Here is a 12,805-nt window from a genome sequence, read left to right on the forward strand (position 1 = left end):
TATAAACTACCTGACAACAGTCTGAGGGTGGTACATTTTCATTCGGCATATATTTATTTAATTAATATTTACTTATTATGATAAAAAACTAAACGAATGTAGAGACAGCTGTACTCTACTCGCTGCTATAGGAAGAAAATTGAGCATTATAAAAGTTTTGAACTAAAACCTGGACGCCGAATTTTAGGTTTCAAACCATCCTAGCTATGTATAAATTATCTAAGACATGGTTTATCTTATTATCTCTATACGACCATATTTTGGAGAAACGATACATGAGAAATATTATATGACTTAATATTAAGGTCACTGAAAAAACCCCAATAGGATTCCTGGGTGGATAACGAGAATTTTTTTATTTATCTATTTTTTATTTCATACATATTGCGCAGGCGCGTAGTTTCCCGCCACTGTCCTACCAGATATGCTACACCATACCAGGACGAAGATAATTTTTCCCACTATTTACAGGTAATTAAGCGTTTGTTACTAACATTAATATTATCTATTAATAGAAAATCATGAGTGGAGCCTGAGTTATTTCTCACTGAGCTTTAGCATTAGCCTACCGTAAAAAAGGGAGTGTATGTTGCATGTTATCTAATTGTATTAGAACAACTTCTTTACTAGTTAGCGGTGGTAAAATAGCTCCTGCCAAAACAGTTGTGACTATTAGAAATATTGGCTCCAAATATTTTGTCTTTGTGTGTTTCTTTATATGGAAAAATGGCTTTGGATTTACCTGTGGAAGCTAGCATATATATAATTTCTTTCTGTAACACTGAATTAAATTGACATCTCAGATTTGATTGATGATTCTATCATATGCAGAATGACCGCTGAAGTTAAAAACTGGTTTAGATAACCCATTTAGCTGCTCTGATGTATCTCAACATGGGTGTCAAGTTATGATATTGCTTATAGAAGGACTTGGATATTATGGTAAATGCCTGTATTTATATAGGCTCTTTACTAGTCCCTGAGGACCACAAAGCACTTTACACATCCAGTCATCCACCCATTCACACACTGGTGATGGCAGCTACATTGTAGCCACAGCCAACCTGGGGCGCACTGACAGAGGCGAGGCTGCCGGACACTGGCACCACCGGGCCCTCTGACCACCACCAGTAGGCAACAGGTGAAGTGTCTTGCCCAAGGACACAACAACCGAGACTGTCCAAGCCGGGGCTCGAACCGGCAACCTTCCGATTACAAGGCGAACTCCCAACTCTTGAGCCACTATCGCCTAGATAAATTCAATAAAGTACAGTCATATCACCCTAATTGTAGGTAAATAGGAGACAGGGTACTTTATTGTCTATTATATCTAGAAGTAGCTTTTGTATTAATCCTACTTTGAATCATGTCCTTCTAATTTTAATCAGCCCATGACATTATTTGACATAAATATGTGTAATTTCCTGTTATTTGTGACCACTTAATAATTAACGTACTTCAGTAAATATGTCCTAATGAGCAAAACTGTCAGTCGTTTATTAAGCAACACAGCTGGTTTTCCTTCAGACCCAACTAAGATTTCTTTGGGATTGCCATACACTTTTCTGTCCAGGAAAAACTTTGCTTACTAAAGAACATGCACTAAAATATCTAATATCGGAAAAATATTTTTGTTGAGATCTGGTAAAAGATTTTGAGATGATTGTTTTAGTCTCTCCACAGAGCCCATCAACAGCAGGAAGTTTTGATCATCAGTGGCCAAATGTGGTGGTGACAGCATGCACTCAGTCAGTGTAAGTTTCTACAGTATAAGAAGTGTCTACCACTAAAAAATAATGTTATTTAGTTCTTGGCCACTAACTTTGTGTTTTTTGAAGCATGAAAGGGTGCAGTTCATTCACAAATGCTGTGGTAATACACAATGAATAAAGTTTTTTTTTAACGATTTCTTAGTAATGGATGGAAAATGGAAAATTTATTATATCTGTCTTGAAAACAAACACATGTTGACCTCATGCTGCCATCTAGTGGCAGTTATTACAACAGTTTTTTTAGCTGAGGATAGAGAATTTGCTCTTATATGAAGTTTGATATTGTAAGCTGTCCATCATTTATGGGGTGAAGTAATTTTACTGTTGCAGGTTCATCTCATCCTGATGCTGATGAGGAAGACATGAATTGTGGTGGAGCTGCATTGGACTATTCAAAGAAAGAAATAAAGGATAAAGGCTCTGGGCCTATAAACCATCAACAGCACCTGATGAAAGTTGAGCATCTTGAAAGCATCAGAGCAGATAATTCATATGAAATGAACAGACATAGGACTGCTGCACTTAGGTAAGTGCAGTGACTAACTGTCCCGACCATATAGGTTATGGAGAAAATAAAGTGAGGACAGATATTTCTTGAACAGATTTGCAACCTTTGATGTTAAAAGCATACCCTGTACATTGCTACAAGATGTCATGTCTGAAAGTCTTTTAGGTTTTAGCTCCTGTTTCTCAGAAAGCTGGGAGTTTGAGGTAATGTTACTTATTAAGTGGCATAAAGAGCTTTGGACTGCAAAGCATCAGTGCCACTGCGACAGGAAGCTTCAGCCACATTTGGCTTTAAACTTTCTCTCTCAGGGGTCATTTAACATGTGAATACAGCCATAGTAAGTGACTGTAACTTATGTGAATGTCAGACTGGGATGACAAGGAGGATAAAAATTGGCTTGAAAGTAAAGAGTGGTTTACATTAGTGTTAATGGGTGCCATTTTTGTAACTTTCAGGCTTGTACAGCTGTCTGAAGTAGGGAAATAAATTAGAATAGCTTTGTTGTGAATTCAGCTGGATTAAAATACAGTTGATGTGAGCATAGAGTTTAATTGCAGAGAGAAACAAACAGATGCAATGTTAGTTGCATGAGCTGCTTACACTAAACACATACTGGTTTTCTGTTGTTGTGAGGATCTTGTTTTCAGAACTAAATCCTCATCCACTCAGTTTTTGGTTCCTTTGGTAAGATTTGGCCTGGTTTGGTGGCAAAAGTTTGTCTCTGTTGGAAAAATCCTGACAATAAGTTTCGTGCCAGACTGAATCTCGTAACAATGTTAAAAGGCACTGATGAAAACAACATGATTCATGAAATCAGGAACACAGGTGACATGCATGTTGTTTAGTTTCCGAACTTTTGATTGTCAGATCTTTTTATTGTGCTGCAAACAGAATATACTGTGTGATGATTATGAGCAGATTACAGAAGCATAAACTTGGTGTCAAAGTCCTAACTTGTGGCTGTCACGTCTGTTTCATGCTTCCAGAGACAACCTGGAGATGACCCAGAACTTCAGTCAAGAGAACTACAGAACTGGAGATCTGTCTTCTTCAGACGATGACTCGTTAAGCTTGTTGAAGGATCTCAGTCCCAGGCAAAACAAAGAAGTAGCTCGGGTTGTGCTCATAGCTGATTCAGATCCAGAAGCAGGGAACAAAGAGACAAAACAGAAAAGAGAGATGAAAATAAATCATCTTAAACCAACTGAACCTGTGACATCCAACTGTATCCAGTCTACATCAGGCTACGGAGAAGCTTCATCACAAGCAGGTAATTACCGTCATTACGTTATGTCACATGTTTTAGCTTAATTTATGTTTACAAATCTGCTTTTAATTATCTTATTCAAGCAAAAGTCTCACGACGTGTGAAAATTCCCTCCCAAAAAAACCTTCACAAGAGAAATGGAACGGGAGAGACTCTGCTACACGCTGCATGCAAGAAAGGAGATCTCATTCAAGTCAAAATGCTCATTCAAGCAGGAATCAGTGTCAACATGGAGGACTACGCAGGTGTGTCACAGCTCAATCACATCTGTACTCTGACAGCGTCATCCTCTGTCTGTCATCAAACACAAACTCCATTGTGATCACTAAATATTGACTTCAACTATCAGGATGGACGGCTCTTCACGAGGCGTCTGCTGTGGGTGATGAAGCGGTGGTGGAGCAACTGTTGAAGGCTGGAGCTGATGCTAATGTTAGAAGCTTTGATGGAGTGACACCTCTACATGATGCTGTTTTCAGTGGACACTATCAGGTGATGGACAAACTTTTAAGGTGCAGAAAATTGTTTTTTGTAACACTTTCCACATGTCGGTAGATGCAAAGTTTCACAAACTTTACAAACTTTGATTCATCTGTCATGCTGCATTAGATAGAATGCCCTTGAGAAATAGTTTGATGTGAAATTCATGTGTGCTGCGCAGGTAGTGAAGCTTCTCCTTCAGTCTGGAGCAAATGCCAGCGACAGGAACACTAGTGGCCTCAGTGCATTAGATATGGCAAAGGAAGAACACATCAAAGAGCTGCTCAGGACTTTCCAGGTTTCTTCTGTTAATCACACAAAGTCCTATAATGCATCTTCAAAGCACAGAGAACCAGGTGAGCAACACCAGAGTGTCTTATGTAGTATTTATGTCACTGCCGTGCAGCAATAGTAGATACAAAACCCACGTTCTTCTCTTGCAGGCTGGGTTGTTGTTATGGTGAAGGGAATACCACTGAGCTGCTTTTAGAGCTGGAGATGAAAACTAACAGATTAACTAATAGAATCTAAACCATAGGACACAGTGCTGAGTGGCTGGATGAGCAGTAGAGAAATGAAATCTGAATGTTGGATTGTTTCAGGTGCCACGTCCTCAGAGCCTCGCTGCCAGAGCAGTCCTAACTGCAGTGAAACATCCAACCTACAGTGGAGGGATTCAGGTGATAAAGGCGGAGCCAGGGGGCCCAGAGATTTTGAGCTGAGACAGAAAGATGCCACCACTCATAATGTGAGAGCGTGTTACACTTTCAGTAGACTGTCAGCTAAGCTGGATTTAATGGGCATGGACAAAAACAGTTCTTTCAACCATTCAATAGGCCTAATTAACAAATTACATGTATTATCACTTTATTGAAAGGTTCACAGGTGTGACTATTTTGATGCGATAATCTGTCTCTTATTTTTTTATTATATAGCCGAGTCATTCAGAGGCAATAACAGTGATTTTGGAGGAGGTCAGAAGGAAACAAACAGAAATGTCAACTTGGCCTCTGACAAGTCTGAATGATGCAGGTAAAAGCTGCGTTAAAAGACAACCAGAAAGATACTAAGCGTGTTTTATTGACCATATTTGTGCTTTTTTACAGACAGATATCATGCAGCTCTAACGGAGATCCAGAGTGTGCTGATTGAGGTGCTCGCCAAGCAGCAGTCAGAGAAGGAAAATCTTGCCCGAAAATATCGGTCAGTACAGGAACTGCTCTCATCTTTGGCCTAAACGAAACTTTGTGAGAAAGCACCTTGCTTTTTCAGACTTTCAGGACATATCTACATTAACTGAACAGTAATTGTGTACTGTTTTCAACAGAGAAACTATATTTCCTAAAGTGAGCAAAGAGTTTGGCAATGTCATTCATTTGTTTTCAGTAAGTAGTGCCTCCACCACAATAAGAGTTGGCTGGAATGGTGGTGAAAGTGAGATATTTAAAGTCTTTCCTCAATTTTGATGGAAGTTTGACCTGTTTTACCTCTGGTTGTTTAAACCACGCAACTAAAGTGAAACTAAGTTACATCAATATATTTTATTACGGGGAACTTAACAATGGCTGATGTTCTTGTGTTGACTTTTATTTAATTAAAATTTGAATCAGATTCTTTTTTTTTTCATGACTGATAAAATGGGTCATGATAGATGAAATTTAAGAACCACTGGATTAACAGCTAACTCTGTTGCCTTCTTGTGTTAAATAAAATGAATTACATGATATTTCATTGTCACTGGTCCAACAGCAGTAGAAACTAAATAAAGGTATTTCAAGTATTTAGAAATACGCTGTGCTTCGGTTTATTGCTGTGATGGTTTTTAATGAATCTATTCCAGTCTTTACTTCAAGTGTAACACTCTTCTTTGATTTTCTTGGTGTAGGAGTGTGCCTGACTGCCTTCGTCACTGTTTGCTAAAAAGTCAGATCTCATCCCTTGCTTCATGCCAGAGAACCTTGATAGAGATACTCCAGAACCAAATGTATTTGGTGGAAATGTACATTACCACGAGAGCCAAACTTTCACTGGATTCTTCAAAACCCAGAGAAACACGTGGATATAATCAATGTAGTCGTAAAGCACCTACACCTGCTAACCTGTTGAGGTCGACCAGATGCGACCAGTCAGCCAGTAGCTGTCCAGACACTCCACAACCAGGAATTGCTTTAGAGCATTTCAGTATAATGATCAGACGAAAAAATATTTTGATTCAGAACAGAGCCGTGGACAACAGCAGACGTCTCTCTGTGCTCATCCAGAGGGGAATCATCTCACCTGGAAGTGCCCTACAGCTGCTGTTGAAGGTCAGCAGAAAGTCTTACTGTTTTTTATCATGTGACCATGTGAACCTTTTAATAACAATGAGTAATGACTGGCTGCTATTCTACAATTTACATATCAATATGTAGTTTTTTTTACCAATTCATTGGTTACTCCCACCATGTGTGAAGATACAAACTGTTATACTGGTATCATAGTCTTTTTGCTATTATAAAACATAAACAAATAACATAAAGCAGCGGTCGGGCATAAACCGGTCCGTGGCGCAAAAAAGGTTGGAGACCGCTGACATAAAGGATCCATAGTCAGGATTGCAGATTTTGTTTGTCTATCTTGGAGAGGACATATCAAAGAGGGAAAATCTGAACAACTTCATTTTCTTAATTTCTGGAGATTTTTTGTGGCGTTACTATTTTAATATAGGGTTGAAATATCTGCATTTATGTAAAGAAAAAACATCAGACACCAGGTGACGGTGTTACTCGTATAGTTAAGATAAGAAAAAATATTGACAAGATTATTGAAATTAAAAAAATAGTTTTCAATTTTTTTATTAAAAGACTTGATTGATAACTAAGTTTGATACGAAATGTTTGATAACAGACAAATACACATTGTCGGGATTTGTGCAGATCAGGACTGTAAAAACCATTGTTGAACAGGCAGTGTTCAAGAAGCGTGGTTAACGTAGTTGTCAGTGAGGCTAAGTCTCCAAACTCAGGGTGCTGGTTTAGCTCAGTGCGTTAAGCAGGTGACCACATGCCATATGGCAGCTGGCCTGGATTCAAGTCTGACCTGTGGCCCTTTACCGCATGTCTTTTCTCTCTCAGTTAACTGATACTTGAGATTTGTCTGTGAAGGTTCTCAGTCATCCAGGTCATCGTAGTCAAAGGAGCTTGCAAAGAAAAGCGTCTGGACTTCTTTAAGTTGCTTGAAGACGTTTCACCTCTCATCCGAGAAGCTTCTTCAGTTCTAAGGTCAAATGGTGGAGAGTCCCAGATATAAACCTAGTGGGAGTGACCCCCCACAGAGGGACAAAAGGACCCCCTGATGATCCTCCACGGAGGCCGTGGAGACTGTCAGAAAACGACTACAAGAAGACAGCTCCTTGGAGGACAGGACCAACTTCACACCCGATCAGATCTGCACACTGTTAGACCTCTGCCTCACCACTACATATTTCAAGTACAACGAAGGCTTTTACAGACAAAAACATGGCTGTGCCATGGGCTCCCCCGTGTCACCTATTGTAGCCAACCTTTACATGGAGGAAGTGGAAAGGAAGGCTCTTGGCTCTTTCAAAGGAAGAGTACCCAGCCACTGGTACAGATATGTGGACGACACCTGGGTCAAAATCAAGACACAAGAAGTGGAATCCTTCACTGCGCACATTAATGCTGTGGATAAGAACATCAAGTTCACCAGGGAAGACACAAAGGACGACTGTCTGCCTTTCCTGGACTGCGCTGTGCACATTGAAGAGAACGGCAAACTCAACATCGAAGTTTACCGGAAGCCCACACACACGGACCAGTACCTCCTCTTTGACTCCCATCACCCTTTGGAACACAAACTTGGAGTAATCAGGACCCTACACCACCGGGCAGAACATGTTCCCTCTAAGCCTGAAGGGAAAAAGAAGGAACACACACATGTAAAGGAAGCACTCAAAACGTGCGGCTATCCTAAATGGGCGTTCTTAAAGTCAGCAAAGAGGCACAGAAAAGAAGATCAGACACCAGCGAGGGAGGACAGACGCAACAACGTTGTCATCCCCTATGTAGCCGGCGTATCAGAGAAACTCAGGAGAGTTTTCTCCAAGCATGACATCCCAGTGTATTTCAGACCCAGCAACACGCTCAGACAGAAACTGGTTCACCCGAAAGACAAAACGCCAAAACACAGACTTAACAATGTGGTGTATGCTGTACAGTGCAGCGAGGAATGCTCAGACCTCTACATTGGAGAGACCAAACAGCCACTTCACAAGCGCATGGCACAACACAGAAGAGCCACCTCCACAGGACAAGACTCAGCAGTCCATCTGCATCTTAAGGATAAAGGACACTCTTTCGAGGATGCCAATGTTCACATTTTGGACAGAGAGGACAGATGGTTTGAAAGAGGAGTGAAAGAAGCCATCTATGTCCACTGTGAGCGACCATCTTTGAACAGAGGCGGGGGTTTACGACACCAACTCTCTGCCATCTATAATCCAGTTTTGAGATCCCTTCCCAGACGCCTTAATGCCCACTCACATCCTGGGCCATCTGACCTCAGGAATTCGCATGATAAGGTGGGGCCAGGTTTCACAATGAACACACCCGAAACTCTGGCTGATTGGGACCCACGCCCAGTTTCCCACCTTGGCTCAGGCGATTAGAGGATCATCAGGGGGTCCTTTTGTCCCTCTGTGGGGGGTCACTCCCACTAGGTTTATATCTGGGACTCTCCACCATTTGACCTTAGAACTGAAGAAGCTTCTCGGATGAGAGGTGAAACGTCTTCAAGCAACTTAAAGAAGTCCAGACGCTTTTCTTTGCAAGCTCCTTTGGATACTTGAGATTGAAAAAAACATGGTCAGCCAGGGTGGCAATCCTTGTGTTCTTGATATAGGAAGGAATGTATTCCCTGAAATCTACAACTGCATCGACAGTGAATTTTAAAACAATCTTACTTTTTTCAGGGTCACTGTCACTTTGCTAATGTGCTGGCCGATGGCTCCATTCTGAGTAAAGGAAAGGTGCACTTGGCTCCTGAATGCTGGCTCAAGTCGATTCTTGGGAAAAACATCCCAGTCAGCTCAGCATATGCCTGGGACAAGGTTCGATACCCACTCACGTTATCATAAAAATAATGAATCTCTTGTAGTAGCTCACACAAGCAGCCTGAGGTGATTTTCAGATAGAGCAGCCCGCATGAGGGAAAAATGAATGAGTTCATTCATTACTATCAGACCACTCCTGCGGGTCCTTATGAAGAAGAAAAAGAAACAGAAAATAATTCATAAGTTAAGTGAAAGAAAACTGCTTCCTTTTTCATTGTGCATCTTTATACTGTAATTTGTGGCTTGTGTTGTTTGAATTACCCGAATATGTTGCTGAAATGTGAGTTGTATGTTCTTAAAGTATTTATAGAGCACAAGTTGTCTTTTCTACAATATTTTATACATCTGCTTAACAAATATTTTCATCTACAAATAAATAATGACCATAAAAAATGTGACTTAGATTCAGGTAGCAGAGGAGTATGAGCAGTAGAGCAACTGTGCTCTTGTTAATTTGTGCAGCACATGGAGTAAAGTAACTAAAATATTATTTGAATTGCATCTTTCAAGATAAGCGGAAGCGAATGGATGGATTAAATAAGTTCAACTTGTTGAAAGAAAAATTAAAATTTTCTTCACATATATGGTTAAAAAATACTGTTATTATCACACATGAAATTTCGCTGGATGTAAACTTATTTTTCCTTTGTAGGCTATAAATTATATAGTGTTTGTTGTAGAGCGGTGTTCAAAACTCAGGTTCCACATATCCTACAATTGCTCATTTCTAGACATGGATTTTACTGGTTAGATATTTGTGAACTCTGAACATTTTCTATAATTTCCCCAGGTGACATTCAGAGGCAGATCTTTGTCTTTTTACTTACTGAACATGGAGGGTGATGAAAACACACCACAAAGGTGTCTTGAAGAAAACCGCACAGGCAGTTCTTCTAAAGAGCTGATAACTACTGGTATGTTCATGTCTGCTGACAAGTGTAGCCCCTACATCAGATCCAACACTTCCTGCCTCATGTTTACAGTCAGGTCCCTGCAGCAGGTGGAGAACTAGTTCATGTGGCAATGCTGCAATCCAAAAAAACACTGTCATCGGCAGCTGCGGTCCAAGACAAAGGAGTTCACTTGCAGAATGACAGACTTATTGGAGAGACTGCTGACTATTTCTTCTTTATTTGTTTGCCAAAAGGTATTCAGTAAATAAAGGATTTACAGAGGAGCACTTTGTAAACTGTTCACCACTTTGGAAAATCCTTGAAAACACTACTATGACATTTCTTTTAAGGCTACTCAAACAAACAAAGAGGGCACAAAGGCAGCTGATAAAGCCTAGGTATCAGTCTGTCACAGCATTATTAAGTTATATTGTAGTTCTTTTATTGTATTGTCTTTTAATTACGCAGGAACAGACAACTTGAACCATCACATGAAGATCAAGATCATCCATTTGGTGAACGATGAAGAGCTGCTGCCAAATGCTGTAATGGACATGTACTGGGACAAGCTCATAAAGGAAGACTACTCAGAGTCTCAAGACTGAGCAAGTTAATTATTGTAACTTGCTCTACTCATATTTTGACTGTTCTGCTTAGTTATTTTAGGATCATTTGCATTTGCTGTACTTTTTCCTATACACACACACACACACACACACACACACACACACACACACACACACATATATATATATATATATATATTTATTTATTTATTTATTTATTTTTTTAATTTTTTTTTGAGCTTTGCTAAAATAAAACTTGCTGTAACTTCTCCCTCAAACACAGTCCAAAGTGGTTTATTATTTAACGTGAAGAACAAAGACATTTATCTTCTGCCACTATCAGTAAAACAGGGAACACAAACCACATTTTTCTTTTTAGATGATTTTTTGGCATCTTATCAGAAAGCTAGAGTGCAGGGATTGCAGTAAATATAGAGGATAAAGATAAAGACAACAAAGTCTTGATACCACACCACATCTTATTGACTTGCTGCTTTGGTTCAAACGAAGGTGACATCAGGCGCACTGGAGAGGCAACAACAACAACTGGGTTTTATAGATGGTGGCTACACAGCATTATTCTCTCTTTATCTGTGCTGACTGATTCTTCTCAGCTTTTGTTTTTAGCCCTCAGATGTAAAAAGCTGATGATCTATGGTTGTCTCCTTGCCAAGCGGGCAGTGTGACCTTGACCTCAAGGTCAGACTAAGTTTTCTGGAAATCTTGCAAATGCAAGAATTTGAGAATAAGGTGATGTAGAATTTTGAAATTGCCATACATGCCTACTAGGAGGCTGAGGAGTAGCACTGGGGGTCCCTGTTGCCACTGATAGCATGAGATGGTACCTGTAGCCCATTCAGGTTGCACAGGCAGTCCAGCTTCTACAGGATCCAGACGGTTTGCTGCATCTTTCAGCATAATCTCAAGAGTGTGGAGAAGTTGCCAGGACATGGGCCATTTCATGATGAGGTACTCACTAACCACTGACACTTAAAGAGTTTCCTCTTTAATGTCTTTGTTTTTTCTGTCCAGTTTGGGGTTTCACTAACTCAGAGAACATTAAATGAGCTCAGATTTACCTTTAATCTAATACAATATTCAGGTTGTTACACTTGTACATTTGTGACTCCACAACAGGACAGAATTTGAGATTTTTTTTCTGGCAAATTAACAACTTTGTAATTTCAGGGAATATCTATTTTTTGGGTTTGTTTTTTTTTTTAACGTAGAGATTTTTCTCATTTATTGACCACTTTAATCTCATAGAATATCCAGATGTTCTTTGTCATAAAATCAGAAACTCAGATTGCTTTTCTCTGAACATTAGGAACCATCAGTAGTCATAATACTTTTCAGTTATTATCACCATTAAAGCATCACTGAAGCCCCTTGAAACTCTAACTTCAGTTCCCAGAGGTCTGATCAACATTAATGGGAAAGGAAAAGCATCTGGAGTCATCTCAAAGTTTAAAAACAAAGTCTAGCTAATTGTCATTGTGTTCCTCTGAAAATTACCATCATTTCCAGCTGTGTTTTATTTTTTATTTATTTTTTTAAATGAGCATCAGTATTGGAGCATCATTGAAGCCCCTGAAAAATGCTCTCAGCTCACAGAAAGCAAGCTAATTTTCATTTTCATTCATGACAGCAACAACACTGGGGTAAAAAGTGTTTGAAGTCAGGTCTGTATGATTTAAAAAGATTGGACGGACTATTTGTGATATTATAATCTCAGGGAATGTACTTTTTCTTACATTTTAAGAAATATTTTTCTTACATTTATCACTTAAATTTCAAGAATATCACAAGCTTTTTTCTGTAAATGTACAGCTATATTGTTGGATGGTATGATTTTTTTATCCTCTGACTATAACATGCTTCCTTTTAACCACTGAGGAGTCTTGGTTAAAAACACTGGCACCAGTCATTCTTATGTAGGACCCAAACACAGCACCTAAAGATGGTTCAACCACCAGCAGGTGGCACCATACACTGCACAGACAACCAGACAACAATAAGTGTGTCAGAGAGGAAAGATTCCCCCCTGCAGAAACAGGATGTGTCCAGACATGGGGGTTTATACAGTCATGTGATCCCACTCTGCTCCTCCTTATCTCTTATGTAATCCCCATCTCAGCCGTGGGTTGCCCCCACCCACCCCTCACAACTGCTGACCTGAATATGGTAATTGTGACCACTTATCTGTAGA

At 39.8% G+C, this 12,805-nt stretch overlaps 1 protein-coding gene across 3 annotated transcripts; it reads left to right on the top strand.

Moving 5' to 3' along the window:
* The first annotated feature begins 26 nt into the window (after window positions 1-26).
* Window positions 27-10,768, top strand: LOC146697589 (ankyrin repeat domain-containing protein 31-like). Of its 3 annotated transcripts, none has more exons than XM_085476383.1 (14): window positions 27-471; window positions 1,673-1,754; window positions 2,103-2,298; window positions 3,267-3,550; window positions 3,631-3,792; window positions 3,897-4,039; window positions 4,209-4,383; window positions 4,630-4,775; window positions 4,963-5,059; window positions 5,134-5,230; window positions 5,913-6,333; window positions 8,997-9,134; window positions 9,928-10,051; window positions 10,499-10,768. In XM_085476383.1, the coding sequence occupies exons 3-14, from the start codon at window positions 2,135-2,137 to the stop codon at window positions 10,633-10,635; spliced, it is 2,088 nt and encodes a 695-aa protein (XP_085332509.1). In that variant the 5' UTR covers window positions 27-471; window positions 1,673-1,754; window positions 2,103-2,134; the 3' UTR covers window positions 10,636-10,768. The 3 variants fall into 3 exon arrangements, with proteins under 3 accessions (XP_085332509.1, XP_085332508.1, XP_085332510.1); XM_085476382.1 differs by having other exon boundaries at window positions 1,684-1,754; XM_085476384.1 differs by lacking the exon at window positions 9,928-10,051 and having other exon boundaries at window positions 1,684-1,754; window positions 10,499-10,573.
* Window positions 10,769-12,805: the final 2,037 nt, after the last annotated feature.

Source organism: Copadichromis virginalis, linkage group LG12, assembly GCF_057382275.1.
Source record: "Copadichromis virginalis isolate Kocher_CV1m ecotype Utaka linkage group LG12, C_Virginalis_male_GT1.1, whole genome shotgun sequence".
Taxonomy (NCBI): Eukaryota; Metazoa; Chordata; class Actinopteri; order Cichliformes; family Cichlidae; genus Copadichromis; species Copadichromis virginalis.

Excerpts from the sequence above, each read along its gene's own strand:
- LOC146697589 (XM_085476383.1), top strand. The coding sequence starts at position 2,135 with ATGAATTGTGGTGGAGCTGCATTGGACTATTCAAAGAAAGAAATAAAG. Across the intron at positions 3,551-3,630 it reads AGAAGCTTCATCACAAGCAG|CAAAAGTCTCACGACGTGTG; the intron begins GTAATTACCGTC and ends ATCTTATTCAAG. Across the intron at positions 10,052-10,498 it reads TAAAGAGCTGATAACTACTG|GAACAGACAACTTGAACCAT; the intron begins GTATGTTCATGT and ends TTAATTACGCAG.